Genomic DNA, 23,110 nt, shown 5'->3' on the forward strand with positions numbered 1-23,110 from the left:
AAAAATTTTTGTTTAAATTCCAGTTAATATACAGTGTAATATTAGTTTCAGGTGTAGAATTCAGTGATTCAACACTTCCATACATCACCCTGTGCTCATCACAAATGCCCTCCTTAATCCCCATCACCTATTTCACCCATCCCCCCACCTACCTCCCATCTGGTGACCATCAGTTTGTTCTCTATAATTAAGTCTGTTTCTTGGTTTTGTTCTCTTTTTTTCCCCTATGTTCATCTGTTTTGTTTCCTTTTGAGCTTTTTTTAAAACTCAAACTATCCCCATTTGCTGAGATGCAAAAATAAATAAACAAATAATGCCTATCTCAAAATAATTTAAATGTTCACTTATTCCTGAGGGAAATTTCCATCTATGCAGTTTAACTTTCAGTTTTGGAATAAGCATCCCCATCATGTTGACTCATACCATTGAGGGGAATACATTTCTGAGGCTACCCTTACCTTGTAGATAGCTACAGGCAACTGTGGGAAGTAAACAAGGGAAAGAGGGGTGTCAAACTGGGAGGGGATAAAAGGTGAGAGGTGCTATTACCAAAAACGTTGTGCATATTATAGGGTGCCTTGTGTGCTGAATTTTGGATAGATTTACTGTATTATAGACTCGCTAATTTTCTCTCAAAATTTATTTTAATGGGAGAAATTTCTAGAGTAAATCATGAAAATCTCAGTTTTACTGAAATAATTTTAGTGAAAAGCCACATCATTTCTCTATGACCTTATTTGTGCCCTTTCTTATAGATGATAACAAGGTCTTTAAGAACAGATTGCTAGAAGGTGTGAAGTCTCTTAAAGGTGAGTGAGAAACATAATGAGAATGCAAATGAATATGAGATCTTCATTTTATACTGTTTCTTAAATATGAATTTGCTGCCGTCTGTCATATATACATCTTGCAAATGTATACTTTTTTAGAACTCAATCTTTATCTTAGAAGATAATCTCATCTTCTATCTCGGAAGTAAAGCACCACACTTTCTTGTCATTTTCCAAATTTTCAGGAGGAAAAATATCAAATTTCAAGTTTGCATAGCAAAAAAAATATAGAAATGATTAGCAGTGATTCAGGGAATTTAATAAATAGCAGAAAAAACTAAGTTTTTTGTTGTTTAGAACTAAAGAATGTTTACCTCCAGTACCAGAATTCCCTGGGCATTTATTAAACACAATTTATTTTTTTTCCACTAGAATTTTTTTTATTCACTAAGAAAATTGAGGCTAGCAAGAGTGATAGTCCTCAGCTTTCTATCCCCAATCCCTACCTTTACAGGTATCTTTAAGCACACCCATCCTAGTATCAAAGGATGAGTGAGGAGTACCTCTTCCTCTTCAAGGCTTACAAAGATAACCTCGACTCCACCCTCTCCCACATCCATAAGACCTCACCCCTTTCGCCATTTTCAACCTCTTCCTCTACAGACAAGCCTTTCTTTCAGCCCATGCACATGTTCAACATATTCCATCCTATAAAATAAGCAAACTAAAACTCTTCACACCCCTCTTTGGCCACAACTCCATCTCTTTTTTCCCTTTCTCATTCACTTCTTGAGAGACTTGTCCATACTCTGAGCCTCTATTTCTGTACCTTGCTCTCTTTCTCAAACTAATTTCAGAATTGAATGCCCTTTAAAACTTTGTGTTTGTGTAGGCTGGTCCCCAAGACAAGTCTCAAGGGAAGTAGCCTTAATTCTAACTTTGTAGTTGAGGACTTAAAATATTTGGCCTCTGTGCTAACATTGTTGAACATTATTTAATTTACTTTTTTCACTTTAGAGCAAATATTCTTCAGGTAAATTTTAGACTTTGAGGGAATCCTTGAATAGGCCTTAGTGAGTATATAACCTGTCTGAAACAGTGTGCAAATTTTATGAGTAATGATCTACTGCTTAACAATTCACAATCAGATATGTGTATCAAAAGAGTATAAGAACTTCTCTTTTGGAGTCATTTAATATTCTTTATGGACTGTTATTTTTCTTAGGTGGGAAGGTCAATATCGACAACCTGGACACCATTCTGAACAACCTGGGGATCAAGCTTGCAGATACGGAACTTAAAGATCTGGCTGAAAACATGCATGTTGGTGGTAAGCATATTATCAGATACACTGGTTAACCCTGGAGAAAGTTTAATTAAAAGAACCTTTGAGGGAAGAAATGTCCTTTTCCATAAGGGGAAGGGAAGGCCCAAGAGCCATGTGGTGACACACCATAACCATGACTAAAACACAAAGAATGTCATTTGAGTTGATGAGTATCCAGTTAACAAAGTCAAAATTAAAACAGTTTTTTATATGTGTGATATGTGTGACTTTTATGCTGTCTACAAGTATCATGGTTAATAGTCTTTCCAGTTTTGAATATAAGAATGCAGATTCTTTCAACACACTCAGTTCTGAATAACTTCCTCTTACTAACACAAATAAATTTGAGATGTTATAGGCCAAGTTGCATCATTGCAATTGTATGGTTTTCATGTTTAGAATTTTCTTCTTATTCATGCTTGTCTTAAAATAAAAACTGGAGAGGGGCGCCTGGTGGCTCAGTCGTTAAGCGCCTACCTTCTGCTCAGGTCATGGTCCCAGGGTCCTGGGATTGAGCCCCACATCAGGCTCCCTGCTCGGCGGGAAGCCTGCTTCTCCCTCTCCCACTCCCCCTGCTTGTGTTCCCTCTCTCGTTGTGTCTCTCTCTGTCAAATAAATAAATAAAATCTTTAAAAAAATATATTGGTTAAATAAATATATAAAACAATTAGGATGGGGCCTGACACATAGAAGTGCAACTATTGTAGTTGTTCCTCTGTTTTTCCACAAACTTTGGTATTGTATCTCATAAAATAATATATGCGCTCTATATATGAGATCTATACTATATGATATCTATAATATACTGTGATTTTGATCTTCTCCTATAGTTGATGAGAAAATTCCTCTAGAAACACTGATGGAAAACATCACAGATTTTACAGGTGAGTGAAAAGTTACCATAAAATTAGGATTCCAATTATCTACATTAAATTTTGTTTTTTCCTGGTATTTTCTACTACTCCATCATTGACCTATAAATTCTGGTATTTCTCCATATTTATTAATGAACTATTTGTCTCTAGTGTTTCATGTATTGATATAATCTGTTTTTGTAATGAGATTACCATACTATTTCTTGCTTTCAAATTCTGCAATCTCTGTTGTTTATGTCAATAATATAATTCACTTCACCAGTGATTAATAACCACAATATAGAATGACACAGCAAATAGAAAGTGGAGCCTAAAATTGATTGAGGTGATGTCTTCATTGTATTTATCATATAATTCTTATTTTTTAATTAAAATACTTTTTTCAAAGAAAAATTCATGTAAGCATCTATTTTTTAAATTAATCAAATTTTATTCTGAAAGTAGTCTGCCCCTGATTTTAGAAGAAACTCTCATGTTCATATTAAGGAAATAAATTTGACCTAACACCTACATTGATTTTGTAGTTGAAAATGTTTCATTTTTACTTTATTCTTCAATCTGAAAATGAGGAGATAATATTAATTATCCTAAAGTAATTTTTTCATTAGAAATAATTATTGCTATGTGAAATAAAGATGTATACCAAATTTCCTATTTTCAAAGGTGAGAAGATTGAGTCAAGTGATCTAAAAAATGTTCTGAGAAATCTCGGAATTGAGGTTACAGATAAGGAACTAGAGAAGATGCTGAAAATACTGCCAATTGATGGTGAGTCATACAAGTGTCTGTGAGAGCTTCCAGGGAACTTGGATTTTTGTGGATCTGCATGAAAATTTTAATTTCTTCTGAAACATGATAGAACTTTTTTTAAAGATTTTATTTATTTATTTGACAGAGAGAGACACAGTGAGAGAGGAAACACAAGCAGGGGGAGTGGGAGAGGGAGAAGCAGGCTTCCCGCTGAGCAGGGAGCCTGATGTGGGGCTCGATCCCAGGACCCTGGGATCATGACCTGACTCTAAGGCAGGTGCTTAATGACTAAGCCACCCAGGTGCCCCTAGAACATTTTTTAAAAACTAACATGTAAGCTACATATAAAAGCTGTAAGTGTCATTTAGAGTTTATTTTGGAAGCCAAGCAATTCCTCAGATGTGAGTTGCCATCAGAGCTAACAAATGTCTACTGTTGCCCTTCAGGGCTTATACCATAAGAAGGAAAAAGAAAGAGATAAGAGAGCAGTGGAAGAAATTAAAGATAAAAGTCAGAATTAAAAAGAAAGGGAAGATATATTTATACAGTATAGTAAGCCCACTCAAGGGGACAAATTTATCATATTGAAAAAGGCTTCTCTTCCTTAATTTCATTGTTATATAAAGATGAAAATTTGGGGTAAAACATTTTTAACAGAATTCCTGAGATATCATCCACATGTCATACAATTAACCCAATAAAGTATACAACTCGGTGAATTCTAATGTATTCACAAAATTGTGCATTCATCGCCACAATCAATTTTAGAACATTTTTATTATCCCAGAAAGATACCCCATACCCATTGACCATCACCTCCCAATTTCTCCATTCCCCCTCAGCCCTGAGCAACCACTGATCTATTTTCTATCTCCAGTTTTCCTATTCTGAATGTTGCACATAAATAGAATCATACAATATGTGGTCCTTTGTGACTAGTTTCACTTAGCACAATGTTTTCAAGGCCCATCCCTATCCTGTTATGTATTAGTACAGTTGACCCTTGAACAACACAGGGGTTAGGAGCACTGACTCCCTGTGCAGATGAAAATCCGTGTATAACTTTTGACTCTCCAAAAACTTAACTAATTGCCTACTGTTGACCAGAAGCCTGATAACATAAACAGTCCATTAATATATATTTTGTATGCTATATGTATTATATACTCTTACAATAGGTAAGCTAGAAAAAAGAAAGTATTGTTAAGAAAATCATAAGAAGGGGCGCCTGGGTGGCCCAGTCGTTAATCATCTACCTTTGGCTCAGCTCATGATCCTAGGGTCCTGGAATCGAGCCCCACATTGGGCTCCCTGCTCAGCGGGAAGCCTGCTTCTCCCTCTCCCCCTGCTTGTGTTCCTGCTCTCAATGTCTCTCTGTCAAATAAATAAAATCTTTAAAAAAAAAAAAAAAAGAAAAGAAAAAATCGTAAGGAAGACGGGTGCCTGGGTGGTTCAGTCGGTTAAGCCTCCGACTCTTGATAACAGCTCAGGTCACAATCTCACAGTCCTGGGATGGAGCCTGGTATGCGGCTCCAGGCTCAGCACAGAGTCGGCTTGAGATTCTCTCCCTCTACCTCTGCCCTTTTCCCCTCCCCCTGCTTGCACTCTCTCTCTCTCTAAATCGTAAGGAAGAGAAAATACATTTACAGCACTGTAAACACTCCATATTTAAGTGGACCTGCACAGTTCAAACTCCTATTTTTCAAAGGTCAACCGACACTTTAGCTATTATGAATAATACTCCTCTGAACATTCAAGTTTTTATGTGGATACATATTTTCTTTTGTCTTGGGTATATACCTTAAGAGTGAAATTGTTGGGTCATATGGTAACTCTATGTTAAACCACGCTGTTTTCCAGACAGGCTGCCCTACTTTACATTTCCACCAGCAGTGTACCAGAGTTCCAGTTTCTCCACATCCTAGTCAACACTTGTTATTATCTGTCCTTTGATTATTTTGTAGTGAGTGTGAGGTGGTATCTTACTCTGGTTTTGATTTCCCTGGTGGCTGATGATGTTAAGCATCTTTTCATGTGTATATTGGCTAAATGTATATCTCCTTTGGAGAAAAATCTTTTCATATCCTTGTCCATTTTTAAATTTAGTTATCTTTTTATTATTGAATCAAAGTCTGTATATATTCTAGATACAAGTCCCTTATATTTTCTAAATACAAGTTCCTTTTCAGATATATGATTGCAAGAGTTTTCTCCTGTTCTGTGAATTATCTTTTTACTTTCTTGATAGTGTTCCTTGATGCACAAAAGTTTTTAATTTTGTTGTCCAGATTATAATTTTTTTCTTTTGTTGCTTGTGCTTTGGGTGTCATATATAAAAAACTATTGCCTAATCTAAGGTTAAGAAAATTTACAGCTGTTTTCTTTTAACATTTTTATAGTTTTAGCCCTTATAGTTAGGTCTTTGATCCATCTTGAGTTAATTTTTATTTATTTATTTATTTATTTATTTATTTATTTATTTATTTTTACAGAGAGAGAGTGTGAGCAGGGGCAGAGGGGGAGGGAGAGAGAGAATCCCAAGCAAGCTCCACACCCAGCACAGAGCCTTATGCGAGGCTTGATCTCATGACCCTGAGATCACAATCCAAACCAAAATCAAGAGCCTAACTTACTGAGCCACCCAGGTGCCCCATATTGAGTTAATTTTTGTATATGGTGTGAGATAGGGATCCAAAAGAATATTCTCTTTGCACATGAATATCCAGTTGTCCCAGCACCATTTGTTGAAGAGACTATTCTTTCTTCATTAAATGGTGCTGGTACCCTTGTCAAAAATCAATTGACCATAAATTGGAAGGCTTATTTCTGGATTCTAAATTCCATTCCATTGATCTATATATCTACTTTTATGCCAGTACCCCACTGTCTTGATTACTGTAGTTTTGTAGTTTTTAAAATGAAAAGTGTATGGGGTGCCTAGATGGCTCATTCGGTTAAGTGTCCAAGTATTGGTTTCAGCTCAGGTCATGATCTCATGGGTTGTGGGATTGAGCCCAATATGGGGCTCTGTGCTCAGCAGGGAGCCTGCCTGAGAATCTCTCCCTCTGCCCCTGCCTGACCCCCATGCACACTTGCAAGTGAGCATGCTCTCTCTCTCAAATAAATAAATAAATATTTAAAAAGAAAAGTGTGAGTCCCCCACTTCTGTTTCCTTTTCAAGATTATTTTTGCTATTTGGGGCCCCAGCTTTACCATATGAATATTAGGATCAGCTCATCAATTTCTGCAAACAAACCAGCTAGAAATTTCTATAAGATTGCTTTGAATCCATGGATCAATTTGGGGAGTATTGCCATATTCACAATATTAAGTCTTCCAATCCACAAACATAGGATGTCTTTTCATTTACTTAGGTCTTCTTTAATTTCTTTCTACAATGTTTTATAGTTTCCAGAGTATAAATTTTGTACTCCTTTTGTTAAATTTATTCTTAAGTATTTTATTCTTTCTGATGCTCTTGTAAATGGAATTGCTTTCTTAGTTTCCTTTTGGGTTTGCTCATTACAACAGTATAGAAATACAGTTGTGGGCTCCTGGGTGGCTCAGTTGGTTAAGCATCTGCCTTTGGCTCAGGTCATGATCTCAGGGTCCTGGGATCGAGTCCCACATCAGACTCCCGGCTCAGCAGGGAGCCTGCTTCTCCCTCTGACTCTCTCCCCTCTCATGCTGTTTCTCTCTCTCTCTCTCTCTCTCTCTCTCTCTCTCTCTCTCTGTGTTAAATAAATAAATAAATAAAATCTTTAAAAAAAAAAACACAGTTGATTTTATATATTGATAAAAGACTAGATTTTCTATTTCCAAAATTATTCTATTCATGCTGTTTTTGTGAATCTCATATTCATTTTGCCATTACATGAATTATGACTTTTCTTTCAGCTAATGGAAAGTTATATCGTAATAGATTACTGAAGGCTATGAAGTCTCTCAATGGTAAGTAAGAAACAAAATTATAAGGCATATTATCTAGGTTCTCCAGATATATCATCCAAGCATGAATCTTGGTCCTATATAAGTTTTTACTTAGGATTCTTTCAGCATAACTACATTCCATCTGCTGTTAATATACACTTTTTCTTGGCAGGAAGTCCAGTATCTTCTTAGATTTTTTTCGACTCTTTCTCAAAAAGAAAAATCAATTCTACTGAATACAAACAAAAAACCCTGGTCATTATTGAAGAGAATGGTCAGCTACAATGATAACTAATATGTTGAGTCAGTAAACAAAAATAACCCTACTTTTTGTGCCAAGTAATTAAGTTAGTGGTCTGCAGTTCTATTTGTTCAAGCCCCTTAACCCTGTTTTATTATGTAAGCTTGTCAACAAGAATAGACTAAAGGAAATATAATTCTAATTCTGACTCTCTTGACTTTCTCCTTGGGTCTTCAAGTGGACCAGTCTATTTGGGGTTTTAGTCTTGTTGAAATGTAACGATAACAAAGGCATGAAGTATATTTTATGTTTTGTCTCTTTTGTTTTAATAATATGTGGTCATTAAAGTTAACAGTTTTACTAAAAAATTTTTTTAATTTTGCTATATATAACTTTTTTTTTCCAATATTGCTTCACTGTCTCTTTCCTAAGATGGGAAGATGAAAAAGAATAAACTCCATACTAATTTGGAAAATATGGGAGTGAGACTCACAGAAGAGGAATTTGCTGAATTGTCAGGACAACTACAAGTTGATGGTGAGCACTAGAGATGGCACTAGGGCATCTGTTGATCTTCTGTTTAAAGGTGTATCAATTAAAACTGGGATGTAAGTCAAATTCAGCTGGACTTTATTATACTAAATAAATAATTTGTATCTTTTTCTAAGCTCATGTCATTGATTATATGTCTCTTTTGGGCTTATGTAGCGAATGGGAATGTTGATCTGCCTAACTTGATGGAAGCAGTGAAAGCTATTACAGGTGAGTACAAAGTCACTATAAACCTAGAATTCTTATTGGAACAGAACTATATTTTACTATTAACCTTAATTGCCATGTTGATTCTGTTACTGTACTCCTTATTGTAAATACTTGTCTAGAGTTAGACTTTGTGGTATCCATGTTTTGGTAATAAAATTTTAGTCTCATGTCTTGGTAGAAAGACCCATTTTCTCTAGAAAATTTTAAACTTAAAAATAACATTTTTAGAGTCACTAAATTTTCCTCACAGGCCTTTCTCTTTCTGATTAAGGGAAGGTTGACATCAAGAACCTGGAAACCGTTCTAGGCAACATGGGAATCAAGCTCACTGACAAGGAACTTGAAGATCTGAAACAAAACCTGCCTGTCAGTGGTGAGCATATGAGATATCATTAGATTTTGAGCTTTAGGTTTTATGTACCTTTAGCAATGAGAGGAATAGAACAAGGGAACTTTTTGTGCAGAAGATGTCAAGATTGGAGATGAGACAACTTCTTTGTCAGTTGGGAATGTAGTATTTGGACACAGGTGGCATGGTCACTAGAAGAGTCTCCTCAATTCTGAGAACAAGAAAGCCACTTTGAATTCCATCTTTTCATCATCAAATTCATGAGTTGATATTTTATGAAATGGAAAGTCAAATTTACATTTTTGAAATAAGTATATTTTTAATATTTAAAATTTTTTCTTCTACTCCAGGCTCATAACATATTCTGAGTAAATATTTATTGAATGACTGTTTAAAATGCTTAATAAGATGCCCAGGACACTTAAGTGCTGTTACAATCTGAAGGGGAGGAGAGTGTTCTTTTGCTATTTTACATCATTTTATGAGCTTCAAGTTATGGTTTTTTGTTACAGTTGATAATAAAGTTGCTCTGAAAACTTTGAAGGATGAAGTGAAAGCTTTTACAGGTAAGATATAAATGATTTGGAATAAATCACAATTTACACTAAAAATTTTAATAGCGTGTTCTCAAAATTGTATTAGTGGCTTATAAATTCACATATTTTCAGTATTCATTTTGATAAATATTTGCATCTACTGATCAACAGCTTAATCTAACATTATCTGGGTTTATAAGTAAAACAAAAGGATAATTTCTTCATAATAAGTCTTATATTCTTTGATGCTTTTTTTCAAAGAAAGTATCTGGCTGGTACTTATAGACCCAAAAACTAGATGGACATAGTAAAAGCAGGGCAGAGCATTAAAAATAGTAAGTCCATTGCCAATAGCTAATCACATAACTTTAAGAAAATAAAGTAAAATATGTCATAGTTTGTTAATTGTGTATTGTATTAACCATATCTTGACTTTATTTCTGGATAATTATATGACCAGATTTGCTTCTGCACAATGTGATATTATTCTCAGTATTAGGAATACATCTTATTTACTATTTTTTTAAAGATTTTATTTATTTGAGAGAGAGAGAGAAAGAGCACAAACGGGGGAGGGGCAGAAGGAGAGAGAGAAGCAGACTCCCTGCTGAGCCCCTTGGGGTTCAATCCCAAGACCCTGGGATCATGACCTGAGCTGAAGACAGACGCTTAATTGACTGACCCACCCAGGTGTCCCTTCCTGTTTACTATTAAGGGACAAATTCTATTTTTTATTTACCATTTGACTCTTTTTATCAGGAAATCTTTCACTCTTCCTTTTCTTTTCATCCTGGTATTAGAGAAAAGACTAGAGCAGCAAAAGTATATATTTAGATGATCTTAAATAATTAGATTATCCTATCATATTTTAACCTATTACTATTCCATCTTCTCAAAGGAGAAAAGATTGATTCCAGTGACCTACAAAATATTCTGAAAGACATGGGGATTGAGCTTACAGATATGGAGCACAAGCATCTACTGAAAACACTGCCCATTGATGGTAAATAAATGCCAACATGCCTTCCAGGGAACTTGATTTTATGGGTCAATGTGAGCCATTCTCAATCTTTTAATAGTACAGTTTTGTCTTAAAAATGCCATAAATTAATAGAAAGTCACTTCTGACTTGAAAAGAAATTCTATCATTTCCTCTTCGAACACAATTGGAGAGTCATCACTACATTGCCATACAGTTGTCCAAGTGACTAATACTACCCCCTCAGATCAGCAATAGTTTTGCAATAAGAGCAATGAAAAGTAATGAAGGAGAAATAGGACATCAGTGGAATAAAAAAAAGAAATATTTAATGTATCTTTTAGAATTGCACCATGAGAGAGTTTAATAAATGTTTCCTATTCCAAAGAATGGGTAAGTTTGTCACTGTGCAAAACACTTATATTTTTAAATGTCCATATTGTATAACTATAAAATAGATTAATTTTTAAAGCAAATCATTGAAATGTATCTTTCTACAATCATAGAATTTATGTTTTGGTGACTCTTCATATCAATTTTGTAGAGGTCTGAACTGTACCTTTTCTTACAGCTCATGAAAAGGTGTTTCAAAACAGGTTGCTGAAGGATGTGAGATATAATAAAAGTGAGTAAGAAGCACAAAGAGGAAGCATATGAAATATCCTTAAGCATTCAATTTTTAAAATTTTATTTAAATTCAAGTTAGTTAACATATAGTATAGTATTGGTTTCAGGAATAGAATTTAGTGATTCATCACTTACATATAACACCCAGTGCTCATCCCAACAAGTGCCCTCCTTAATACCCATCACCCGTCAAGCCCATTCCCCCACCCACCTCCCTCCAGCAGCCCTCAGTTTGTTCTCTATAGTTAAGAGTCTCTTATGGTTTGCCTCCTCGTCTGTTTTTATCTTATTTTATTTTTCCTACCCTTCCCCTATGCTCATCTGTTTTCTTTCTTCATTTCACACATGAGTAAAATCATGTGGTACTTGTCTTTCTATGACTGACTTATTTCACTTAGCATAATACACTCTAATTCCATCCACATCGTTGCAAATGGCAAGATTTCCTTCTTTTTGATGCTGAGTAATATTCCAGTGTGTGTGTGTGTGTACCACATCTTTATCCATTCATCAGTTGAAGGACATTTGGGGTCTCTCCATAGTTAACATTAAATTTATATCAATAGATTATAACACGTTATTTTGCTGCTTGTATCACATCTGTGTTTTTCCTGGTAATAACCCCTACTTTATCTTAGATGAAATTCTCTGCTGGATTGGGTTTTTCAAGCTTTCTCTGAAGAAACATGAGCAGAAATAAAGATGGAAGGAAAGAAAGGAGGGAAGAAAGGAAGCAAGGAAGGAAGGGGGGAGGAAGGAGGAAGGTGGGAAGGAGAGAGGAAGGTTTAGCATTTATTCCAAAATGTGAGCAGGAGCAGAGAAAACAATCTGAGAGTAAGAGTTTAGGAAACAAATACAATCTCTCTTTCTTTGTGGAGATTATTGATTAGTGCTCTTCAGCTACAATTACATAGCCCTGTCCCACCTAACTTTTTCCTGGGCCCATATGTTTAACATTTGAGGAAGCATGTTCTAATTCTAACTTTTAACTCTTCAAATTGTAACTCTCCTTGTAAAGAGCTGTGCAAATCTATTGTAGTTTTGTTCTTTGCTTGAAAATTTTAGCAGTTATACTAGATTGTGAAGTCATTCTCTTTTAGCAGTGTATATTCATGTAACAGTAACAACTGTCTTAAAGAGATATTTGCACCCCCATGTTCATTGCAGCATTATTTACAGTACCCAAGACACAGAAACAATGTGTCTATGGACAGATGAATGAAAAAAAAAAGATAGGAGATATATACACACACACATACACACAAACACACACATACATACATATGTAATAGTATATTATTATATAATATACTATATAACATACTGTAAAAAAGAAGGAAATCCTGCCATTTACAACAACATGGATGAATCTTGAGGACATTATGCTAAGTGAAATAAGTCAGACAGAAAAAAACAATATGATATGATACTATATGATATCACTTATATGTGGAATCTAAAAAAAAACCAAACTCATAGAAACAGAACTGATGGGTAGTTGCCAGAGGCAGGAGGATGGGGAAGGGAACGGTGAATGTGATCAAAGGATACAAACTTCCAGCTGTAAGAGGAGTAAGTTCTGGGGAGATATAATGTACAACATGGTGACTATAGTTGACAATACTGATGAGGGATGTGTTAACTAACCTTATTGTGGTAATCATTTTGCAGTATACATATATTAAATCATTACATTGTACACCTTAAACTTATACAATGTTATATGCAATTATATCTCAATAAAGCTGGGGAAAAACAGTAATGCCTGTTAGTTGAAGATAATATGTTTTTATGAATTTTTCTAAATATTTTATAATCATTCCATTTTTTTCCTTTTCCTTTCATGTTTTCAAGGAGGGAAGGTTGATGTAAATAACCTGGATCCTGTTTTAGAAGCCATGGAGGTCAAGCTTACAGAACAGGAACTCAATCTGATAAAGGATCTTCTGAGTGGTGAGCACTGTGGAAAACACTGTGATTTTAAACAGATGTTGAGCTTGCAGGGTTAACTGCGACTGTTTCAAGGGCTTAAATTATTTGTTGCCCGAAGCCATTTGAATAGTTTTCAGAAGAACTCAAGGGATAAAAAGCTGTTCATTTTTTGTTGCTTTAAAACCTGTAATCTATTTCTTTATGCATCTTAGGGTAGGGACAGGTGCTAGTGAGAAGGGGAGGGATTATTGTTGTCTGGTTTTACAAAAATAGGATCTGCGATGTGTTTTTTCTCACTGATCCATGTATCACTGACATCAACCCAGGGCATAAACCAATCCATTCACTCATTCCTCATTTCTCTGTTCATGGATTTTGAAAAGAAAGATGGCTTTCTTTTGTGGTCACTATAACAAGTTAACAGAATAATATGTATAGTATTATTAATTTTTAAAAGTATATATAGTATTCCTTTACAAACATAAGAACAGCCTGGAAGGATATACACAAACTGTTAGTAATGGTGAGGAGTAGTCATGAAGCTGAGGAGAGGTAAAAGAAGGGACATTTACCTTTTCTTCATATGCTTGTATGTTTTTTAATTTGTTACACAAAATATGTTTTAAATTCTAACTTTTTAAACTCAATTTATTTTGTTTTTAAGATGAATGCAAATGCTGTGGTAAAATGATAGGATTTGGGCTGTGTTCTCATCCACCAGTTAAGTTTAGGGAATCCCTAAAATTGACCACTCACGGATTAACTCCTCTCTAACATCTCTCACGGCTTAACACAGCAATGCCCATGGCATCAACACGTGGTAACACAAGATAATACTCCTTACGAATGTTGAGAAACATGCATCATTTCAAGAAGTAAGCGAGGTTGAAGGACTTCCCAAATCACACAACGCCACTAACAAATGTGGACCTGGCAGAGTTAGAACATTTGATAATTGAAGAAAAAAAAAATCTATATGAATAATAATGAGATAGGACATTCAAGATACAACAATATGGATTTCAAAAGATGTAAAGGAACCCTTGGGAAAAAGTCAATCATTTTTTTTTTTTAAAGATTTTATTTATTTGAGAAAGAGAGAATGAGAGAGAGCACATGAGATGGGGGAGGGTCAGAGGGAGAAGCAGGCTCCCCGCCGAGCAGGGAGCCCGATGCGGGACTTGATCCAGGGACTCCAGGATCATGACCTGAGCCGAAGGCAGCCGCTTAACCAACTAAGCCACCCAGGCGCCCAAAAGTCAATCATTTTTGTAAAGGTTATTTTTATACATCTTGTTTCAAAGTTCAGAAGGATGCTGCAGTGTACAATAACCTCACTTTCTCGGAAAAAAACATTTCAACACACTTGAAAAGCCAATGTTGCTTCATTGCTTCTCCTAAGAATTATTCTATATCCTATAGAATAACTATTGGAATAGTTATAATTACAACCTGAATTTTCTTAAATATTAGATAAGATAAACTTATTTTTATAATTTTCATTTTTATTATTTAATACAATCTTTTAAGATCACTTTCATTCATTATTTACTATTGAATCTTGGTCCTCATTGTAAATGAATTTATTTTCCTTGGTCATCTTCTGGAACAATAAATCTTAGATAAAAAGGACTTCTTGTCCTGTGTATCTTTTTTCTGAGTCCATGTTATTGTTTTTCTCTGATTAAACTTTGTCTTACAGGCTATAAGAAAGTTGATCTGAAAAACCTGATGGATAAGGTAGAAGCTGTTACAGGTGAGGAAGAAGTTACCAAATACAGATGATTCTGATTCTTTATACCTATTTTATATTCTTTCCTGTTATTCCCTTTAAATTATGCTATTTTTAATAAACTGATTGTAGTTTGATTTCCTAAAGTTTAACTTCGGTTTGTCAATGTTTCAATAATAAAACATAGTGCCACATTTTGTTAGGCCCTATGATCTCATTTTTTCCAGATTAAGATATTTACTAAAAAGATGTTAGTGTAATAAAAAGAGACTAAAGTTTTATTACCTACTAGTAATCTCCCACAACAAAAAATTATGAAATGCATTATTATGTACTCTGTTATATTGCCTCTATTATTACTAAAGTTGTGGAAATAAACACTTCACTATTCTGCCATAACCATACTCAAACAGGACTCATTTAACTTTATTATGCATTGAGTAGTTGGGGTTAATACTTAAACAGTAATAGATTTCATCATTATTTAGAATAATTAGATGGTTCTTTAAAATCACACATTACCATTTCTGTCCTTTTGAAGGGGAGGAAGTTGATATCAACGACTTGGGAACAGTTCTAAGAAACATGGGAATAGAACTCACAGATAAAGAACTCTCACAACTGGTGAAAAATCTGCCAGTTGATAGTGAGTATTTTGAATAAAAATATAGTCATCCAGGGGAGCATATTGTTAAATTGCAAAAACTTCTAAAATTGTCTCTATTTTACTGCTTGTCAGAAATAATCTTAATAATCTGGGTGGCTTAGTCATTGAACGTCTGCTTCCGCTCAGGTCATGATCTTAGGGTCCTGGGATTGAGCCCCACATCAGGCTCCCTGCTCGCAGGGAGCCTGCTTCCCCTTCTCCCACTCCCCCTGCTTGTGTTCCCTCTCTCCTGTCTCTCTCTCTCTGTCAAAAAAATAAATGAAATCTTTCAAAGAAAGAAAAAAAGAAATAATCTTATGATCCATATTGCATACTGTAAAATGACTCTATTGTACCTTAAAATGTTATAGCTGGGGCGCCTGGGTGGCTCAGTTGGTTAAGCGACTGCCTTCGGCTCAGGTCACGATCCTGGAGTCCCAGGATCGAGTCCCGCATCGGACTCCCTGCTCGGCGGGGAGTCTACCTCTCCCTCTGACCCTCCCCCTTCTCATGTGCTCTCTCTCTCTCTCAAATAAATAAATAAAATCTTTAAAAAAAATAAAAAATAAAAAATAAATGTTATAGCTGCCATTTAATCTTTAGTTTGAGAATCAACCATTGTGTCATCATGACTCTTATCATCAGGGTCCACATTATCTTTTATATAATTATATCTTTTATAACTTTTGATTATATAAAGAGATCTGAAATTTAAGCCAGAATTAATGAGAAAAAAGAAAGTGATCTAATAGGGGAAAATGAAAATATCATAAAAGAAAAAGATATGTTTCAGAATGGTAGAGTGTCAGTATCCCCCTGCCCTATAATTTCATTATTTGCCACTAAATCAAAAAATTTCTAAGGCAGTTCATAAAATATATCTTACTGAAATTGCTGGATTCTTACTCTCTATGAAGCTCCACATTGTCAGTTTCTGTGATCTGAACAGTGTTTTCCTTACAGATGGAAAGGTCTACCAGAGAAGGTTGCTGGATGGTATAAAGTTTCTTAAAGGTAAGGAAGAAGCTTAATAAAACACAATCAATCTGAGATCATCATGTTTGGCATTTCTACTGATTCCTTGTGATTAAATTGTGAACCCTGACACCTAACACATTATTACATACTTTTGTTTCTTTTATAGATCAATGTGTTCTTTAGATCATTTCTTATGATGTACATTGGAAAGAACTCCCATGCTCTCTTGGGATTTCTCAAATTTGACAGAAGAAATTATCAGAGCCCAGGCTGCACAGCAAAAGTAAAGGGAAAATTAACACCTCTTCAGTTAGTTTATTCAGCAGCAAGAGACTACTAGTCTGACATTTAGACCAAAAGAGAGAGAGAGAGAAGAAGGGAGCTCTAGAAAGCCTTCAAGATATTGAAGGAACATAGGACTGAATAGACAGGCAGGAAGCAGACCAGGAGGAAGGTCATGTCTAGGCAAGGTTCCCAATACCAGCTTCATGATATCTGCCAAATCCACACAGTATTTGTACTATTATTAATATTTTCATTTAAATTGATTTACTTTTAACTTGAATTTAAAAATTTTTTAAATGGCAACAGAGAACCAGCATCCCTTAACATAACTAGAAGTTAACTGTAAAAGCAAACACAGTGAAAGTGAGACAGTAGCCATTCGAAACACAGGAATTATTATCACCCTACTAGAATTCTCTGAGCAGTCATTACATCACCTTTCAGTTTTTATACTGGATATGCTTATATGAAGATTAAATTTAAAACAATAAGCTCTAACTCTTATTATTGACTCTGTCCTCTTGTAAAGATCTCATCAGGCTTTGGTCCTTTGGATGAACATAATAACCATAATCCTCAGGAAGGTGAGGGTTTATCCCACATTTTAGGGACATTAACTTCTGCTTGTATAACTATCTCTCTTTCCATAGGAGGGAAGATTGACTCCAGTAAAGTGGATGCAGTTTTGGGAAACATGGGCATGGACCTCACTGAAAAGGAGCTTAAAGACATAACACAAAACCTGCAGGTTGATGGTGAGCATTTTAGATACCACTGAACACTACAGAAAAACTACTTTTATGAGCCTATTTATAACAGTCATTAAAAATGCTTGTTTGTCCAAATGGCCAACAGACACATCACTCAGCATCAGGGAAATCCAAATCAAAACCTTCAATGAGATACCACCTCACACCAGTCAGAATGGCTAAAATTAACAAGTCAGGAAACAACAGATATTAGCAAGGATGTGGAGAGAGGGGAACCCTCCTACACTGTTGGTGGGAATGCAAGCTGGTGCAGCCACTCTGGAAAACAGCATGGAAGTTTCTCAAAAAGTTGAAAATAGAGCTACCATATGATCCAGCAATTGCACTACTGGGTATTTACCCCAAAGATACAAAAGTAGGGATCCGAAAGGGTACGTGCACCCCAATGTTTATAGCAGCAATGTCCACAATAGCCAAACTGTGGAAAGAGCCAAGATGTCCATCGACAGAGGAATGGATAAAGAAGATGTGGTATATATATATATATATACATATATATATGCCCTGAGTCTGGGCAGGGTCTTGTGATTGCTTCAATAACAGCATTTGGTGGAAATGGTGCTCTGTGACTTAATCCTAGTTACAGATTCAGAGAAGAACTGTTCTAAATTGTCTGTAATAGACTTTTCTTTTTTTTTTTAAGATTTATTTATTTTTATTTATATATATATATATATATATATATATAGACACACATATACACAATGGAATATTATGCAGCCATCAAAAAAGTGAAATATTGCCATTTGCAATGATGTGGATAGAACTGTAGGGTATTATGCTAAGCAAAATAAGTCAATCAGAGAAAGACAAGTATCATATGATCTCACTGATATGAGGAATTCTTAATCTCAGGAAACAAACTGAGGGTTGCTGCAGTGGGGGGTGGGGTGGGAGGGATGGGGTGGTTGGGTGATAGACATTGGGGAGGGTATGTGCTATGGTGAATGCTGTGAATTGTGAGACTGATGAATCACAGACCTGTACCTCTGAAACAAATAATACATTATATGTTAAAAAAAAAAAGAAAAAGAAGATAGTAGGAAGGGTAAAATGAAGGGGGGGATATTGGAGGGGGAGACGAACCATGAGAGATTATGGACTCTGAGAAACAAACTGAGGGTTTTAGAGGGGAGGGGGGTGGGAGATGGGTTAGCGCAGTGATGGGTATTAAGGAGGGCACGTATTGAATGGAGCACTGGGTGTTATAGACAAACAATGAATCATGGAACACTACATCAAAAACTAATGATATAATGAATGGTGACTAGCATAACAAAATAAAATTTAAAAAAATAAATTAAAATTAAAATTAAAATTAAATTAAAAAAAAAGCTTGTTTGGCATCAAGAGGGCATTCTGAAAAGCTTAGGGAAAAAACTCAGGTCCAAAGAAAGAACACATCCTGTCTCTTGCTGGTTTTATATTCAAAGTAGAGAAGGATTTCAAGATACCTGTTTTTTCACTAGCCTTACCTTTTTTTCCCTATGGAATAGGGAGAATTGATAAGTATTGTGCAAATTCCACTTAAACTCCTTGGCCACATTTGCTAATACGTGACATCAGTATTTATAAAAAGGATGCTTATTATAGGTATGGTGATCTTTAATGTTCTTTCTATTTTAATGTGGCTAGAGTATACCTGCTCTATGTGGCTGACATTCAATATTTGTCTGTCTGTCTCTCACTTTCACCTGGGTCCTATGGAGAAAAGTCTATTGCAGGGCGCCTGGGTGGCTCAGTCTGTTGAGCTGCTACCTTCAGCTCAGGTCATGATCTCAGGGTCCTGGGATGGAGTCCCGCGTCAGGCTCCCTGCTCAGCGGGAAGCCTGCTTCTCCCTCTCCCACTCCCCCTGCTTGTGTTCCCTCTCTCGCTGTGTCTCTCTCTGTCAAATAAATAAATAAATAAATCTTAAAAAAAAAAAAAAAGAAAAGTCTATTACAGACCATTTAGAACAGTTCTTCTCTGAATCTGTAACTAGGATTAAGTCACAGAACACCATTTCCACCAAATGCTGTTATTGAAGCAATCACAAGACCCTGCCCAGACTCAGTCTAAGCTCTTGGTGGAAGTTGTATCAGTCACATTGTAATAAGGTCATGTGGGATGGGAAATATATAGCTCAGCCATCCTTGAAAAATATGTTTATCACTTCTACTATTATTGGGCCTATGCTTTTTCTAGCTTTTCACTATCATGAATAAAACTGCTATGAACATTCTTGTATGAGACTTTTTTTGTCTGAGATATTTTTGAACATGTGTTTACTATTCTTTTGGGTAGAAATGCTGCATCCTAGGGTAAATATGTCTTTAGTTTTATAAGAATCTGTTAGATACTTTTCCAAAGTGAATGTACCATCTTATACTCCCACCAACAATGTCTGAAGGTTCTCTTAGCTCAGCTCCTCACCAACATTTGTTATTATCGTTATTTTTAATTTTAGTCCTTCTGGTTAGTGTGTGTTGCTATCTCAATATGGCCTTGATTTACATTTCCCTGATGACTAATGATATTGAGTACTTTTTCAAGTGCTTATTAGCCATTTATACTTCTTTAATAAAGTATCTGTTCAAATTGTTTGCCCACTTTTTATCTGACTGTTTGTCCAACCACTTGGAGAATGATTGTTTCTCTTTCATACCTGCCTGCTAGGAGTACTTAAGTTTCTTTTTGTCTTTCTGCTTCATTATTAAATGAAGGAGTTTAAGGCCATACATTTTCTTCTGAGTGCAGCTTCACTACGTCCTTTGGTTTCGATATGAAGAGTTTTCCTGATCATTACTTTCTACCAACTTATAATTGATACAAAGATTATCTAGTATCTATAAGTATATCTCTTACTTTCTTTTTAAGTCTTTTAAGTTTTTATTATATATAAACTTCGGAGTTCTATCAGATAATGTGGCCACTGAGATGTTAAAAAGAATCTCTGTTTTGTTAAAATTTTCATTATGGCCATGTACTTTACTAATTTTTGTAAATCTGTAGGCATATAAAAATAATTTATAGTCTCTAGAGAGGGCACATAGACTTCTCTATATATATATTATGAAATCAAGTTTATCAGTAGTATTATTCAATTCCTTTGTGTCTTTACCTCTATTTTGTCTACAAAATAGATCTTCTATTAAGAGGGTTAAGATCTCCTACTTTAATTGAATTTTTATAAGATTCTTCTTGGGGCACCTGGGCGGTCCAGTCGGTTGGGTGTCTGACTCTTGATTTCAGCTCAGGTCATGTTCTCAGGGTCCTGGGATCAAGCCCCACCTCAGGCTCCGTGCTCAGCAGGGAGTCTGCTTGAGATTCTCTCTCCCTCTGCCCCTCCCCCCCACTCTCTCAAATAAATAAATGAATCTTAAAAAAATTTTCTTAAATGACTAATAGTTTTGCTTTATAGGTTTATGACTGTTAAATATTCATAAACTATACCTTTTGATGTCCCTCTTTATCTACATCTCTTTGTTGATTTGACTCTTAAGTTTTACTTTGATACTAACAATTGCCAGTACTGGTTTCTTTTTGCTTGTATATGCCTCATATATCTTTGCCCACTCCTTTATTTTCAATCTTCTTTATCATTTGGTGGGAAATATATTTTGTGAAATCATCATATAGCTGGGTTTTTAAGGAACCCATCTGATAATCTTTCTTCTTTTAATGAGAAATTTCAGTTTGTTCAGATTTGGTGTAATACTGGACATATGCATTTATTTTATCTCATTTTATATTTATTATTCATTTTCTACTATTGTTTTCTCTTTTTTTCTTGTGCTTATTATTACTGGTTTAAGTTGTCATTCATTATATTTGTTTTCTTCCTAGGAGGGTCACATTTCATTAATTCTTGCATTTCTTTTCTTCTCATTCATTGTCATACTTACCTATAACTTAATTATTACTGGTAACAAAATACTGCTTTATTCTCCATCAAGATACTTTTACCCATCAGATATTTCAATTCAGCTTTATCCCTTCCTCCCACTCCCCACCCCCACAATCTCAATAAGCAGAAACTTTTAGAATACTCTTATTCCTCCCACCATTTCCCCTACTCCCCACCATGAGATCTTTGGAATGTCTTTACTTCCTCAACTATACATTTTCAATTCTCACAAACAACTCCTAAAATTTCTCTTACATAATTTCCCTTCTATTTCAAGATTCTTTATTTAGCACTTAATATTACATATTCCATAACATAACAGATCGTTTTCAAGCTTACAGAAAAGAAGGTAGCATCTGTTCTGGCATCTCTGTATTTTAACCACCTCAGGAAAATAAATGTTTCTGCCCACCTGTTTTATTCCTTCTTGGTCTTTTAGGAGTGAGAGGAATTGGAATGCCCCATACTGGCCTTAATTGAGCTTCATCAGGGTCTTCAGGATTCTAAATGCCAAGCATTTCCCATGATCTGCTGCTTTCCAGTTCTGTTCCTGTGCTCTGACACCTCTCTGGTGCTTCCCTCGTTGAGGGCGGAAAGAACCCCATGCCCATTCTTGGGCTCCAGGACACAACCAGAGCCCAAGTGTTGACATAGCCCCAGCAGCCTAGAAAAACCATCAAATTTGAATTTCAAAAGGGAAACAGCTTTGAGATGGTAGTAAAAGGGACTGGAGCCATGCTCCAGTCTCCATGTTCACAAAAGCCTTTCTAAATGTTTATTAAAGTAAATGCAAAAGAGTAAGAATAACATTATAAGTAAAGGAAAATGATCAACTTTGGTTTAAACAAATTTCCCTTGTCACACAGATGTCTTAATTCCTACTAGTAGATTCCTCCTCAGCTGAGATGAACTTGGAATATTTTAATGAAAGAGAACTCACCCCAGTTAGATGGCCTATGGCAGAGAGCCCTTTCATCTTGGGTCAGAATGATATGATTCATATATGCAACGGAATATTACTCAGCCATCAGAAAGGATGAATACCCACCATTTGCATCAACATGGAGCTGGAGGGGATTATGCTAAGTGAAATAAGTCAAGCAGAGAAAGACAATTACCATACATTTGGTTTCACTCATATGTGGAACATAAGGAATAGTGAGGAGGACCACAGGGGAAGGGAGGGAGAACTGAATGGGAAGAAATCAGAGAAGGAGACAAACCATGAGAGACTTTGGAATCTGGGAACCAAACTGAGGGTTACAGAAGGGAGGGAGGGGGTGGGGGGATGGGGTAACCAGGTGATGGGTATTAAGGAGGGCACGTGTGGTGTTATACGCAACTAACAAATCACTGAACACTACATCAAAAACTATATTTTGGCCAACTGAACATAATAAAAAAAATGGGAACTACAAAAAAAAAAAAAAAAAAAAGAATTTTCCCAGGAATAAACCAGATGGACAAAGAAGAGTATGAACAGACAACCATAGTGACCCATGTACAAAGACAGGCCTAAAAATTCTAATCCCCTCCAAGGATCCCATCTCTTTTTCATGATAGACTTGGTTAACTAAAATAGTCCAGGTAAACCAACACACATTTTCCATTTTGCCCTGACCTGTAGTTGGTATCGAAGTTATTAGTGGCCAGGAATACTTTAATAGACAAAGAATAAGGAAATTCTCACCACAGAATTAGCAACATTATTGGTAATTGATACACTTTTCTGGC

At 35.5% G+C, this 23,110-nt stretch overlaps 1 protein-coding gene across 1 annotated transcript in view; it reads left to right on the forward strand.

Moving 5' to 3' along the window:
* The window catches only part of EFCAB13 (EF-hand calcium binding domain 13), a 257,749-nt gene that overhangs the window by 204,526 nt on the left and 30,113 nt on the right, over window positions 1–23,110 (forward strand). The window contains exons 67-82 of the mRNA XM_035030370.1: window positions 756–809; window positions 1,996–2,100; window positions 2,928–2,981; window positions 3,636–3,740; window positions 7,620–7,673; window positions 8,326–8,430; window positions 8,602–8,655; window positions 8,927–9,028; window positions 9,517–9,570; window positions 10,439–10,543; window positions 11,091–11,144; window positions 13,001–13,099; window positions 14,781–14,834; window positions 15,352–15,456; window positions 16,420–16,470; window positions 17,370–17,474. Of these exons, the coding sequence (XP_034886261.1) occupies window positions 756–809; window positions 1,996–2,100; window positions 2,928–2,981; window positions 3,636–3,740; window positions 7,620–7,673; window positions 8,326–8,430; window positions 8,602–8,655; window positions 8,927–9,028; window positions 9,517–9,570; window positions 10,439–10,543; window positions 11,091–11,144; window positions 13,001–13,099; window positions 14,781–14,834; window positions 15,352–15,456; window positions 16,420–16,470; window positions 17,370–17,474 (1,260 nt within the window). The remainder of the gene's footprint in view (window positions 1–755; window positions 810–1,995; window positions 2,101–2,927; window positions 2,982–3,635; window positions 3,741–7,619; window positions 7,674–8,325; window positions 8,431–8,601; window positions 8,656–8,926; window positions 9,029–9,516; window positions 9,571–10,438; window positions 10,544–11,090; window positions 11,145–13,000; window positions 13,100–14,780; window positions 14,835–15,351; window positions 15,457–16,419; window positions 16,471–17,369; window positions 17,475–23,110) is intronic.

This window comes from Mirounga leonina, unplaced genomic scaffold, assembly GCF_011800145.1.
Source record: "Mirounga leonina isolate KUSES-001 unplaced genomic scaffold, KU_Mleo_1.0 Mir_364, whole genome shotgun sequence".
NCBI lineage: Eukaryota > Metazoa > Chordata > Mammalia > Carnivora > Phocidae > Mirounga > Mirounga leonina.